This window comes from Oratosquilla oratoria, chromosome 6, assembly GCF_046742065.1.
Source record: "Oratosquilla oratoria isolate Oo_2021 chromosome 6, ASM4674206v1, whole genome shotgun sequence".
Lineage (NCBI taxonomy): Eukaryota > Metazoa > Arthropoda > Malacostraca > Stomatopoda > Squillidae > Oratosquilla > Oratosquilla oratoria.
The window spans coordinates 34,229,498-34,244,497 of NC_134782.1; the positions used below are offsets into that span (position 1 = coordinate 34,229,498).

Genomic DNA, 15,000 nt, shown 5'->3' on the forward strand with positions numbered 1-15,000 from the left:
TAGTTCTACTCTATCCTTCACTCTCTTCCACTCCTCTTTCAGTTTCTTCTTATACTCATTCTCCGTCTGGGGTATTGGCTGCATGTTATTGTGGCAAAGTAGCATGCAGTTGATACTTTAGGGTCTATATGGGGCGCCCCTACGGACCAGAGCCACACATAATTTTGTCTGTGATAGAGGAAAACTCTGTTCATAGAGAAATTATGACACTTTTATACTACGACTATCCCTCCGTTATGCTGTCCCCCAACCCCTTGTTACTGTCTTGTACCATTTCTCTGAATATTCATTTCCTTTTTTCGCCGACCCTGTGGTGGGGGAAGAGAATGGTACCACCAAGTCTTTCCACTTGAATCGTAAAAGGCGACAAAAAACGGGACAGTGGATGGGATTAGGAGTCCTACTACCTGTAGCCCCAAAAGGCCACATTCCTAAAAAAAGAAGTAAAGGCATAAGAGGGTCTGGGAGTTTTCCAATCAGTACCCTAAGGTTTGGGTCTTTTAATGTGCGTGGATGTGGTACAGATGAGAGTAAAAGGGAAGAGATAGGCAGTATGTTTGAGAGAAGAAAGATGGATGTACTGGCTTTGAGTGAAACTAAAATGAAAGGAAAGGGCAACTGTGAGTTTGGGAGTGTAGCTAGGAGGTACTCAGGAGTGAAGAGGGGACGAGAGAGAGAAGGGGTGGCTATACTAGTAAGTGAAGAGATAAATAAGCGGGTAGTGGAGTGGAAGGAGGTTTCATCAATGTTGATGTGGATGAAGGTGAAGCTGGGAAGGGAGATGTGGGTTTTTGTAAGTACGTATGGACCTGGTAGTGAGAAGAGTGTAGAGGAAAGGGAGGCTTTTTGGATAGATATAAATGAGTGCATAGAGGGATTAGGGAGAAATGTCAATGTAGTTGTATTGGGAGACCTTAATGCTAGGGTAGGAAATGAACCAATAGACGGAATGATTGGGAAGTATGGAGTTCCAGGTAAAAATCGTAGTGGAGAATCGATGATGGAGATGTCTTGAAAGAGAGTTGATGATAGCAAATACAGTGTTTAGGAAGAAAGTCAAGCATAATTACACATGGGAGAGGGTGATGGATGGAAGGGTGGCAGATAGAGCGTTAATGGACTATATAGTGGTGACCAGGAGTATGGTAGAAAGAGTTAGGGATGTACATGTTCTAAAGGGAGAGAGTGGGGGAATATCAGATCATTTTCTGGTGGAAGGTAAATTGAGAGTGGAGAATAGGTGAAGAAAGAGGAAAAGGGCAGAAGGTAGGGAGGTACTTAGAGTGAACTGCTTAAACGAGAAAATAATAATAATGATAATAATAATAATAATAATAATAATAATAATAATAATAATAATAATAATAATAATAATAATAATAATAATAATAATAATAATAATAATAATAATAATAATAATAATAATAATAATAATAATAATAATAATAATAATAATAATATATAACTGAAAATGCTGCATACTTCGTTTATTAATGGTGGTATTTGTGTTTGTCTCTGCAGAATGTGTTGGTCATCCAAGTGGTGGGGATGGTAGTGAAACTAGAGTGATGGTGGTGCACTAAGACAGCAGTGAATTTACTTCATGCCGAGCCACACATGAGCAATAGTCATGTCAAAGCAATTTCAACTTGTTGGTCCCTGTGTGGCAAGCACACCAAAGCAGAGCACTCTGAGACTAATTGAGACCAGTGCGTTTTATGCTAGGAAGAGACAACAGAATCTCTAACTTGCCCAGCATAGTCAAAACGACGTGATGTAGGAAAGGGCTACACAACACTGGCACAAATTTTGGTGAGGTTCAATGAACTTGAAAAACTACCCAGACATGTACATTTGGACAGCACTGATGAAGGACAAGACCTTGAGGCTGCTATGGTTGCTCATGAGTCCAAGTGTCACCAAAGGTGTATGCTCCACTACAAGACTATGCTTTTTCGAAGGGCAGAGAAGAGAGCCAAGCCTACCTCTCCTGTCAAGGACACTGTATCAGTCAAACGTACGAGATCACACTCTTCAATAAAAGTCTTCAAAAGAGACTTGCTTCTTCTGTGGAGAGCTGAGCACAGACAGCCTTCATGAAGCATCAACTTTCCAGATGTGCAGCACTGGTTAGAGACAAAGAGCTGTTAGCTAGGCTAAGGATGGGTGACATGGTTGCGCTGGAAGCCAAATACCATACCAAATGCTTGACATCCTTGTACAATCATGTTAGGAAAGTCAAGGGACATACAGAGCAAGCCACAGACCATGAACGTGAACTAACTGGACTTGCCTTTACTGAACTTGTCATGTACATTGAATAAACCAGGCTGGAGACAGGTACTGCACCAGTATTCAAGCTTATAAATCTCGCAAACCTCTACAGTTCAAGACTTTAACAACTAGGGGTTGTTCATGACAAAAGAGTAAACACAACAAGGTTAAAGGAGCGGCTACTGGCTTAGATTCCAGACATGCAGCCATACACCAAGGGAGGTGATGTTCTGCTAGCATTTGATGAGGTACGTTGGAGCAGCACTAGGCAAAACTTGTGACTGGCACAGTAACAGTGATGCTATGCATCTGACACATGCTGCACAGATTGTTGGCCGCCACGTGTTTGTAGATGGGACAATGTTTGATGGTTCATTCAAAACGAGATAACATGAGAACTCAGTGCCAAATTTATTGCTGGCTCTTATCGACATGGTGCTCGAAGGACTCAGCATCAAGTATCAAAGCTGCACATCAACATCACCAAGTACACTATCCATTGCACAGCTCTCGAAGTTCTATGAGGTTAAGCACAAACGAAAACTGCAAGAAACCCCATCCGAAGCCTCATCTACAAAATTCCAAGAACGGTCATCCATCAGGCATAGCACCACATAAGAAACTCCTCTTCTCATCTACATTGGCATGTTACTACATGTACAAACTCGCAAGAAGGAACTGGTGGAACGAATATTGAACCTGGGGCTCAGTATCTTCTGTGAGCGTGCCCTACGACTGCCAGCAGCCATGGGCAATTGTGTGTGTCAACGCTTCCACATTGTTGGAGGGCAAATAATTATTTGCCCTCCAACAATGCGCGGCCAGCTGTACACAACTGTGGCTGTTGACAACATCGATTATAACCCCAGTGTCACCACAGCCAAGTATTCCTTTCACAGAACTGGAATATCGTTGCTGTAACATCCAAGTTGCGAAGGCCGTGGTGTAGACCGTAGCACTGTCATCATACGGGGTGATGGAAGTAGGAAGAATGTTGATCATCTGCTAAACTTCTACACAGAAGTACAATCAGTTGTATTTGATGTTAAGGGACTGTGGGAAGTGCTTATAGGTGAACGTGTCATAAAAGTTGTTCAATTTCTTTGGTGAACTTATGTATACTTACTCTATCGAAAAGAGTATTATTGCATACTAAATTGTTTTAGTAACATGTATATATTACGTGTAGTTAATTTTTTTTTTTTTATGATAGTATCTGTAATCATTGAAGTATCCATAGGCATAGGTAATCAGCCTACTATGTAGGAAATGAAAGATTAGAGTCTTGGGAACAACTTCATTAAGTTAGATTTTTTCCTACTCTCTTTTATTTTTTTTATTTTTATTTTTTTTTTTTTTTTTGGAATAGTAGAAACTTCAGTGAAAATCTGCTATGATAAATTAAACAAAAAAATTAAGTTACAGTTTCCTTTGTTTGTTTTTTCTAATAAAATTAAAGAATTACTCTTTCTCTTTACAAATTCGAAAGAATGAATGAAATCGGACAAAAAGAAACAGAGATATGGCTAATTAAATATAAAAAACATAAACTTTTCAGGAGAGGCATTTAAAGTTTAAAGGAGCGCACCGGCATTTAAAATCCTCCGGCCGCGTACTCACTCGTGACATTGTCTATTTTTTTACGTTTCCGTTTAAAACTTTAAACAAAACTGAACTGGCTATCGAAAATTTGACTTTATTTCAATATACAGAATGTTTTTTCATGCAATGGGGTTGCCAGATGTCGCCAATAATTTATCTATTTTTATATATAAGAACAGAAACGGAATTGAGCTGTAATATTTGGTCGAAGTGTTACAGCCATCATAGAGAATCTTTTGAATACCTGTTGGTAGAAAAAAAGATAATACGATCGCATGCATGACTGGTAGGCTAACAGATACGCGACAGGGCGACATCCTTTCTCCTTTAGCTTTGAAGAGATACTGAGATCCTTGTGGTGATTGACGATTAGTGTTGGGCAAGTTGCCAGATATCTCCATACATATTAATTATAGTAAACAAAACAGAACTGGGTATCAAAATTTTGACTTTATTTCAATATACAGAATGTTTTTTCATGCAATGGGGTTGCCAGAGGTTGCCAAAAAATTATCTATTTTATTTTATATATAAGAAAAGAAACGGAATTGAGCTGTAATATTTGGCCAAAGTGTTACCACCATCATAGAGAATCCTTTGAAATGTTTACCTAAAATTCGTTAATTTTCCAGAATTTTTCGTGTTTTCGCGCCCTACAGTCCCTTAAAGGAGCATCTGTACCATCGATTTCATTAATCTCACTGAAGAGCGGTGGCACTGAGAAATACACTGGCAAGAAGTACAAATGGCTTGAGAATGTGAGATGTACTCTTGAAGATGAAGAAGGGGAGAAATGGAAAGATTTTTTCATAGGCAGCATATCATGCAAGCCACCAAGAGCCAAGCACCCAGATCATCACCCCGATTGGTCTACTGCCTCTGTTCCATGAGAATATTCACACTATGGCAATGATAAGGCACTCCATGGATATGGCCAGAAATGCAGTGGAGCATCTCAATTTCGGTCAGATTCCAGTTCTGACATTCGACCGGCCACTGCATACTCTGGCAAAACAAGTACAATGGAAGTGGCCACAGAAATATAGGGAAGATCAGTTTGCTGTGATTTTTGGTGGGCTGCGTATTGAAATGGCAACTTTGAAAACAGCAGGTGACTGGCTGCAAGGAAGTGATTGGGCACAAGCTCTAGTACAAGCAGAGGTAGCAACACCAGGAACATCATACTCCTTCCTTCGATCAGCACATGTTACGCTCACGAGAAGAGCGCCCCAGATCACAGCTGCTGCCTTGTACATTCTGCAACACCATGCCTTTGAAAGCTATTGTTTTGCCTGTGCAGAGGAAGGTACATCTCCTTTGAACATTGTGCACTGGTTTGAGGAGAGAGGTAAAAGTTCTCCACAATTCCAGTACTGGGCAATAACATTGGTACTTGAACTCTGCATTCTCACCTATGTCAAATGAAGACGAACTCTGGATACCCTTCAGGGCAGGAAAAACCTCTGTTTGACGGAGTGAGAATTCTACACTGTCCATTGAAATATAATCTTTCCTGAAAATCTAAATAAACAAATATTCTGCTGGGGGAATTCGTGGAGTGTAATTATCCATTACTGAAAATATGTCAGCTCACCTTGTCAATGACGGTTGTGGCCTTACAAGAGGAGTTTAATCTGAAGAGAGATCCCCGCTCTGGTTGAACGTTGTCCGGGATGTCCGTCTTCCCCATCGTACCTGAAAGTATAGAATATATGAGTTGTTACATGTTTGTCTTCGTGATCGCTGACCGAGCGGGTTAGAGCGTCGCTACTTGCGAAGAAGGTCGAGGTGACGGCAGTTCGAACTTTGCCCCCAGCGAGTTGGACCAAGGATATGGTTCTTTTCATTTCATGGTACAAAGTCCTCTGAAAGGGACACTGCCCTAGCCTCCTGATAGGGGGAGTTCGCGACGTTAAACTGAATCATCATCATTGCAAGTCAAAAGAAATACCATGTAAGAACGGAGCTTATATAAGTACGACGTTGCGCTTGTTACTGCTTTATCAAGTGATAAGAGAAATGTGCTAGTAAAGGCTCCGTCCTCACTTGGGGTTTCTTTCTGATAGACTTGTATACAACTGCCAATAACATACATTTTCTTACAAGCCCTTTCGTAGTACTAGAACCCTAGGATAGAAAAAAAATTGGCCACCCTGAACATAGGCGTGAACAATGAATTATCCAACAGGTACTTCTTTGTTTGATTCGAAAAAAAACAAATGCAGTACAAGATGATATGTATATATCAATGAGGGAAGGTAAAAAGACCTCGCCACTGCTGGAAATGGCCAGACTCTTTTCTAGAAACCCAGTAGGGTTGTGCATACCATGCAATTACAAACCTAACATGACAACATACAGGTGGATCATCAAGAGAAAAAATATAAAACTGCGAGAACCAACAAGAGTAGTCTGTTGTTTTTCAATGTAGAATTCTCTCATACCAGTTTGATAAGGTATTGAGCACCTCGAAAGAATAACAAATATGTAATCAGAAAGTACTGTCAGGCAGTGGTTTCCTTAGTTTGCATTCTAGTGTATTTATGGAGCTTACTAATGCAATAAATCCATCTGGTGAGATTCTCAATGGATTACAGTTTGCGATAGGAAAGCCTACCAATAAGAGTGTATTGCCTCAAGGGTGTTAGCAACAAGCCACATTCGGCCGTCGCGTAGGACCGACCCCGGCAGCACTCACGTCAAACATGAGACAAACCCGTGTGCGTTTCTCGCTGTGTACGTATTACTGCCAGTCAACAGTTGCCAGATGTCGCTAGCCATTTATAGAATCGTCCTGTTTTCAAAAAAGGATGTGTTTGTTGGATAATCATTTCACTTTGTGTTAAATTAATAATTAACAATTAGACTCTATAGGTAACGTTTATTCTAGTTCTAGTTAGGTATATAATTTCAAATATGATAATGATGCCATAAGATAGCGCTGTGCAGGAATTTGCAAATAGAAGTACGTGTATCTGCAAACATATAGTCACGTGCTGGGAGGTTGGTACGATGCATTGCATGTAGCTAGATAATGTAGGCCCTTGTGGACACTTAGTTGTAAGCCGAGGTATTTAATATATACTATAATAAGGAGCAATGTGCCTCTGTGTATACTTCTTTCTGTGTGTGGTTGTGTGGTTGTGTGGTTGTGTGGTTGTGTGTGGTTGTGTGGTTGTCTGTCAAATAAGATACGCCGGAAAAACGATCTTCTAGAAAAAGGGAAGATGAAAATAGTGTGATTCAAAACTTAAACATTAAAAAAGACTAGGTAATAAAATCCTTATATGTCATTTGCAGCAACTCCACTTCACTACGGGACTTAAATCTCGTGGGCAGCATTAGCTGCCAGCCGTACGACGTGTCGTAATAATACTCGCATCATAAAATATAGTCACCGCTTATATCTATCGTTCTCTCTTTCACCCGTGAATTTTGAAAACCACAGAGAATGTGATTAAGAGCAGATTAGGGAGAATGTAAAAACACAGGGGCGACTATAATAAATATAATCAAGACTCCGATATGGTAGCGTCGCGAATCCACTTGCTCCTCATGACGCCTACGTGTGCGGCACCGTATGGTAGGGGTTAAATACTTGATTTTAGATGTTTGATGTATGCAACCCACTTACTTTAGCCTTAGATTTGAGCGTAATTTTAATGTAAATTTTTAATAATAGGAATTCTTGTAATTAACAAATTCATAATTGTAATGATTATTTCCTAATTGTGTACAGGAACAAGGCACACAACGGTGCACAGCTGCTGTTGGTAATGGCTGACGTTTACAACAATTACCTTCGTCTACGGTTGTCAGATGTCCTCCTCAAAAAGGACAGTTCTTGCGAACCTTCCACCAGCACCATTCCAATGTGCGCTGTCACTCATGCTGGAGGAACAGTTTATACGGTTAAGTCAGCTTCACAAGAGGGCATTTGTTACAATGTGGACCTCTCAATCGGCATGTGCAGCTGCCTCTGTGGAAACACAGGTAGCGTTTGCAAACATCAATTAGCAGCGTCGCAGTACAGCGCAGTTCGCCTTCCACAACTATACGCCTGCACTGTTGCTGAAAAAGAAGTCTTGTATAAGGTGATATACGGCGACAAACCGATGCCGACATCGAATTTTTTAGATGGCTTATTTGCTGATACACCTGTTAATGCAGTATCTCATGGTAATAAAGAACCAGCTGCATGTGACGATGAGGAAGATGTAGCTGTCGTTATCGAGACCCCCGCAGAGACAACAAATGAAAATCAATCAATTGACACCAGCATTGATGAGTTCACAAGCATGATCAATAGAGAACTAGAACTAAGAACTAAGAACTAAGAACTAAAACCACCTGCATGCTCAGCTCCTTTGCGGTATTTGAACAGAGGCTGAAAGCCTGCAGAAATCCTGCGCAGGTTACTACTTTCCTTCTGACTGCAGGTTGCACTATTTTTAAGGCATCGGAGGCGGCAAAGACAAAAATTCCTCGTCAGCCAACGACCATTGCTAGGCGTCAGTTTGGCCAACCAAGAGGCAAAGCTGCCTTACTGAAAGGCAAGATAACAAAAAGGAAAAGGAATTTAGCCTTAAACATATTAAAAATGTACCAAATGCTAAAATACATTGATGTTTCCATATTACTGTTTCATTTCCTATACCTAACTTATTTCAAATCAATCACAAATAAATACTAACTAATAATTAATGAAAACAATTTAGCATGAGGCATTCAAATAAATGTTCTCTAGGTAATTGCCTTTATTTTAGAATACAGTTACATTTTTATTTATTATTTAGGAAGATTATGAAATACTAGTGTAAACGCCCCTGAAAATCACGGGATTCTGATTTCTCTTAACTTCCAAATAATTCCATCATTTATAGCTTGCTATTACAGTAATTTCATTTGCGAGTTATTCGATTTCGATCTCCTTTAACTATTTATTAATAAATCAAAATGCACATTTTTTCGAAATAAATTTATTATTTCGTTGCTTAGGCGATTACTTTTGATATAACATTTTCAATTGTTATATTTTAAACCAAAAGCGCATCCTAGTCACTCTCAAATGACATAAAAGGATTTTATTACCTAGTCTTTTTTAATGTTTAAGTTTTGAATCACACTATTTTCATCTTCCCTTTTTCTAGAAGATCGTTTTTCCGGCGTATCTTATTTGTCAGACATTACGTACACAACCACACACAGAAAGAAGTATACACAGAGGCACATTGCTCCTTATTATAGTATATATTAAATACCTCGGCTTACAACTAAGTGTCCACAAGGGCCTACATTATCTAGCTACATGCAATGCATCGTACCAACCTCCCAGCACGTGACTATATGTTTGCAGATACACGTACTTCTATTTGCAAATTCCTGCACAGCGCTATCTTATGGCATCATTATCATATTTGAAATTATATACCTAACTAGAACTAGAATAAACGTTACCTATAGAGTCTAATTGTTAATTATTAATTTAACACAAAGTGAAATGATTATCCAACAAACACATCCTTTTTTGAAAACAGGACGATTCTATAAATGGCTAGCGACATCTGGCAACTGTTGACTGGCAGTAATACGTACACAGCGAGAAACGCACACGGGTTTGTCTCATGTTTGACGTGAGTGCACCCCGGCAAGCCCATCAGCAAAACACCCAGGGCCCTTGCATGGAGAGTGGTAGAGCAATTGTAGCCTGGACTTGCCGCGTACAAGGCTGACAAAATAATGATAATAAAAAAGAGATAAAAGAAGCCCTGATTATATCATCGTAATCGACGATTTTTGCGTTAGATTCTACAAAATATGAAATATTTTCCCTTATCATTTCTGCAATATTTCAGAAAATACTAACACTACCATAATTGTAGTCTGAGGATTTTTTTATTATTATTTATGATAAAAACTTACTCTTTAATTTTCACTTAATTATATGGCACACACAGCAAATATATATTTTATTATGTAAACTGGTATCCTATAATCACGTTGTACAAATCGGGCCATAGGCAGAAATGGATGGTGGAGATGGGAAGTGGTGATTGCGCCACTGAGAACTTTGCCTTGGGGCGGCACCTCGACATGTAAAGCATCTGAAAATATCCAAGGTCATTCATAAGGAATCTAATATATGCTATAATGCTTTGCGAGTGTTTTTTTGTTTTTCACATTAACAAGTCTCATATATATATATATATATATATATATATATATATATATATATATATATATATATATATATATATATATGTATAAGTACATTTGATCGAACAATGTATAAGCTCAAGCTCTCATCTGGTATGGCAATAGCTGTCATTCTTCACAAGTCCAGCATGTGATTCAAAGTCATGGTGAGAAATAGTATATGTCTACAGAATGACAAGAAACAGATTTCCATACATATGCACCAACCCAAGAGAAAACCGTACATGAATTCAAAACTATGGTAGTTGGAGAAAGAGATGAAAATAACCCACGAATGTAGCTCCTATCCTGCATGTGACAATTAGATAAACACACACACACACACACACACACACACACACACACACACACACACACACACACACACACACACACACACACACACACACACACACACACACACACACACACACACACACACACACGGAGAAAATTATATCTACACATACATAAAAATATAGAGAATAATAAATTTAATTTTGTTTACTTACCTGCCCATAAATTGCCCAGCGCGTCGCACTTCCCATCATTGAATCGATTATCAGGAAGGTCGTTATCCACTTCGACAATGACCTTGAACTCCTCGACCACAGTATCTTTGGTCGGGTCGGGCCAAGTGACGGTCGCCAAGCTGCGGCCGATGCTCACAATAAAGGTGTTGGGCCTCTCGGCGTGGGGAACGACAAGCGTTACTGGGCCACCATCTGCAACACATAGTCAACATTGAAAACGACTGTGGCTTTGGAGTTCAGCACCTCATTATTATTTCACTTCTTGTAGAGAATCCTCTACCTGTTGCCCGTCTTAAAAACCCAGCAATAGCCTCTCCACCACGAGATGCATCTTCATGGAGGGTTGCCACTTGTTCTCCAGACCTGGCTCAAGATTACAAAGGATTTTTACAAAGGCAGAGCATGCCGACAGGAGACCTTTTGGTCCATATCTAGGTCGGATGCGAAAAAAAATCATAATAATAATAGATGAATAAATAAAAACTATTATAATGTAAATAACAAATAAAATACATAAATAAATGCATAGGTATAGTTAAATAATAAACAAACAGGTAAATAGTAAATAATAATAAATTGACATATAACTAATGATAAATGAGAATCAAACAGACAAATGATAACAAAACAAAAACAAATAATATAAAATAAATGATAATCATTACAGCATCTTGCTTACGTGTTCATCTAAATGATTCTTAAAGCTTCGAACTGAACTACATTGCACTGCCTCTACAGGAAGTTTATTCCATTCATTAACTACACGGTTGGCGAAGTTGCTTCTACCTACTTCCATACTGAATCTATTTCCGGACAGTTTGAGACCATTGCTTCTTGTCTGATTCTCATTCAGTGTGAAAATTTTGTCACTTTTTATGTTGTCAATTCCCTTTGGAATAATAAAGACCTGTATCAAGTCACCTCTGAGTCTACGCTTATTTAGGGAAAACAGATTCATATGTTTTAGTTGATTTTCGTATGATTTATTTTTGATATTTGGAATCAGTTTTGTGGCTCACCGTTGTACTTTTTCAAGTCTGACAATGTCTTTGAGATTCGGTGACCATACGGAAACAGCATATTCCAAATGAGTGATGGACTTTTGAAGTCAAAAGATCGCGCAATCAGTCCTATAATCTTATCTACTTTTTCAGAGGCTGAAACACACTGCTTGGATGATTTGAGATCGTTTCTGACAATTACGGCGAGATCTTTTTCACTATTCACTTTTGTTAACGAATTTCCAAATAACTTGTAATAGTACTTACTGTTATTTTTTCTCGTCCACCTTTTTCACATAAGGAAAATTGCCAAACGACAACTACTCCTCTTCTGCTACGAGAATAAGCTGGGATATTGAAACAGCACAAACGTGTCCAAAGTTTCGTTCCAGAAAGATTTAAGGGATAGTCTAATGACCGTTGCCAACCATTACGGTGCTGTGGGTTTTCAGTCAGCGAAAGTCGAGGCAACGATGATTATTGTTGTATAAGATACTCCAAGATAAAAAGGGAAAAATTTGGTGCAAATCTAAGTCAGCCATATATTGTAATACAAAGTATTGAACTTTGATATCTTAATGGAATTTTGACACCAAAAAAGTACTTTATGCTCCCATTGTTGAAAATAACTACAATGTAGCCACTGCATCTACCCCCCACGGTAGCCTCTCAATTGTTTATTCACAAATCAATCTCAATCACTTTTCCACAATGTATTTGTTCTGGCTAATGTCAGTTGACTTGTTCAGGTTAGATAAATCTCTGTTTGTATGCACGAATAAAAACTATATAAAAAAAAAACCATTTCATTCAAAACGACGACAATTAGATAAAGTAATAATCCGAAACGTACAAAATACACCACAAACGTCCATAGAAGATAGTCAAGAGGCGATTTTTTTTAACCTTTAAGGAGACACCGTCGTTCGTACTCGTATAGGACTTACACATTTTGTCCATTTTAAGGATTTCATCTTTGCAATAGAAGATATTATTCAGCTGCACATATTTCTTTTTAACTTCTATTCAGTTTTGGAAAGCAAGTGTCGTTAACGTTTTTTTTTTTCAGCAATGTGGAGTGTGATGGTGTACCTCCGTATGAAATATGATGCCTTTCTACACTCTAAGAAATGTACGAGTAACTGGTGTGGTATGGGTGTGTTCCCCAATGAAGTATGCACTGTGATTTTGGCAAAACATTTTGCAAAACCAAAATACTGTATAAAGGGAAAAGAGAAAGAGAAAGAGAAAAAACACTCACCAATATGAAGTGTAGAGAAAGTTTTGGTCTCTGGATGATAACGATGTACATTCTGGGCAAAGATGTCCACAAAGTAGAGGGCTTGATCCACGTCATGCCAGTGAGGTCCCTCCCCAAGGTGCAGGGGACCAGTCACGGCCTCCACCACTACCTCGTACTTGGACATCGAGTAGTTCGACACAGCTAGTAAGGGTGCAAGGGCAAACAAAGAAATGAAACGTGAGTGATTGACTGTGTGGTCCCGTACCAAAACGCGCGCTGCAATTTATCGAATGCTGCACTGGAGGAAGAGATGGAGGGAGAGGAGTAGAGGGAGAAGTAGGAAAGGAAGGGTGGGAATAGAGGCCTTTCACGTGACGTCACCAAACCGGAACCGGCCATATTGGAGGCATTGGCGTGTAAAAAACTTGCTTGCCTGACCTGTTTAACGTGCTCACCTGTCATTTATTCATTGTGTCTTTCGCGATAAATTTAAATAACAATGGTGAGTTACTGTAGAGTTGTGGGATGCCATAATAGGCCAGATAGAGAGAAAGAAATGCAGTTTTACAGACTCCCTAAAGTTATTAAAGATCAAGGTTTGGAATGGGAAAAGCTTTGTGAAGATCGACGACGCTTATGGTTGGCGAGCTTACAGCAGAACTTTGATGGAAAGAATTTGGACAATATCAGAATCTGTTCAGCTCACTTTATTTCTGGTAAGTAGGCCCAGGTCTATTTCTATAACGGGTTTGTTCATAACTTATAAATTAGGTTTGAAATGTGGTCAGGCTATGGCCTATTAATTAAAACATGTCCGGGCAATAAATATGGTGTAAGGCCTAGCTGGCACTGAATCTGAACAACAGTGGAGGACAGGCAATTGATAATAGCCAAGGTTATATATAGATAATTATATAACCTTGATACTAGGCCTAGGCAGTAGATACACTAAAATCTAGTTCTTTATGTCTGCTGCTGCTAATATTTAAATCTGACATTTTTTCAGTTTCATCTTTCTAGGCCATTTTATTTATTTATTTATTTTTTTATTATGCCTGACCCACATTTTATCAGGAAGCACAAAGGAATAACAAATATATTGCATTAACAGTGTACATAGACTTGAGTAAGTTTGACATTTTAATCTAAAAATAAAATAAGTCCAGTAAAAAAAAAAAAAAAAAATGAAAAATAATAATACATTTTGATCAATCAATTATTAATAACTATTATAATAACTTTGTTTATTTCTTCTAATTTCAATTAGTGAAAAATCTAACTTTTACATTTTACACATTATCTGTCCATCAACAAAGTCTCGATTAAGATGTGCTATTAAAATATGTCATATTTAGTCTAGAATTTTTTTTTTTATTGTATTTATTTATTTTTACAGGGAAGAAGGCAGAATTGTATCAAAGGGGCAGTCCTGATTGGGTACCCTCAGTAAACATGCTTGGTTCAAAGGCAAAACCACTAGTTGCTTCTCCGAAGATCTTTAGGTTTAAACGACGAGAAGACAGAATTCAAAAGAAAAATTATTATGCAGCAGCCGAGTCATTATTATTACTTAATAAAGATAAGGATACAACAGAGGTCCAACCTACTACTCCAGGAAGTGGAACACAGACAGATCTGACAGAAGATGTGATGTCTTCAATGATTGAGGAATTGCAGAATTTGAGAACTGAAAACATTGAGCTTCGAGCCAAAGTTGAAGCTCGGTCACAAAAGTATGATGAAGATGAATTTAAGGATAATGATGAGAAAGTGTTATATTACACAGGATTTCCCACATTCCAGATTTTGTGGACACTTTTTGTTTATTTGGTACCCTTCCTTCTTGTAAAAAAAAAAAAAAAAAAAAAAAAAAAAAACTATGAGCAAATTTCAGGTGTTGATTATGACAATAATGAAGTTAAAACTGAATGTGTCAGATTTCTTTTTATCTTATGAATTTGCTGTTTCTCACTCAACTGTATGCAGGATCTTGTTTGATGTTGTTGATGTGATGTACGTCAGGATGAAACCTTTAGTTTTTTGGCCATCCAGGGATACACCTGCTAAAACAATGCCAATGGAATTTAGAAAACATTTTGGAACTAAGTGTGTGGTAATTATTGACTTTCTGTTGTTTAAAATTCACGTTGTC

General features: G+C 38.4%; 2 protein-coding genes across 2 annotated transcripts in view; one reads left to right on the forward strand and one right to left on the reverse strand.

Moving 5' to 3' along the window:
• The window catches only part of LOC143026381 (regucalcin-like), a 29,742-nt gene extending 16,587 nt beyond the window's left edge, over positions 1-13,155 (reverse strand). Inside the window, exons 1-3 of the mRNA XM_076186652.1 lie at positions 12,867-13,155; positions 10,584-10,796; positions 5,471-5,571 (exon numbers count right to left, since the gene is read on the reverse strand). Coding sequence (XP_076042767.1) covers positions 5,471-5,571; positions 10,584-10,796; positions 12,867-13,032 — 480 coding nt within the window. The 5' untranslated portion in view covers positions 13,033-13,155. The remainder of the gene's footprint in view (positions 1-5,470; positions 5,572-10,583; positions 10,797-12,866) is intronic.
• Positions 13,156-13,404: 249 nt separating this feature from the next.
• LOC143025984 (uncharacterized) overlaps positions 13,405-15,000 on the forward strand; it is a 1,720-nt gene continuing 124 nt past the window's right edge. The window contains exons 1-2 of the mRNA XM_076185968.1: positions 13,405-13,564; positions 14,245-14,678. Coding sequence (XP_076042083.1) covers positions 13,405-13,564; positions 14,245-14,678 — 594 coding nt within the window. The remainder of the gene's footprint in view (positions 13,565-14,244; positions 14,679-15,000) is intronic.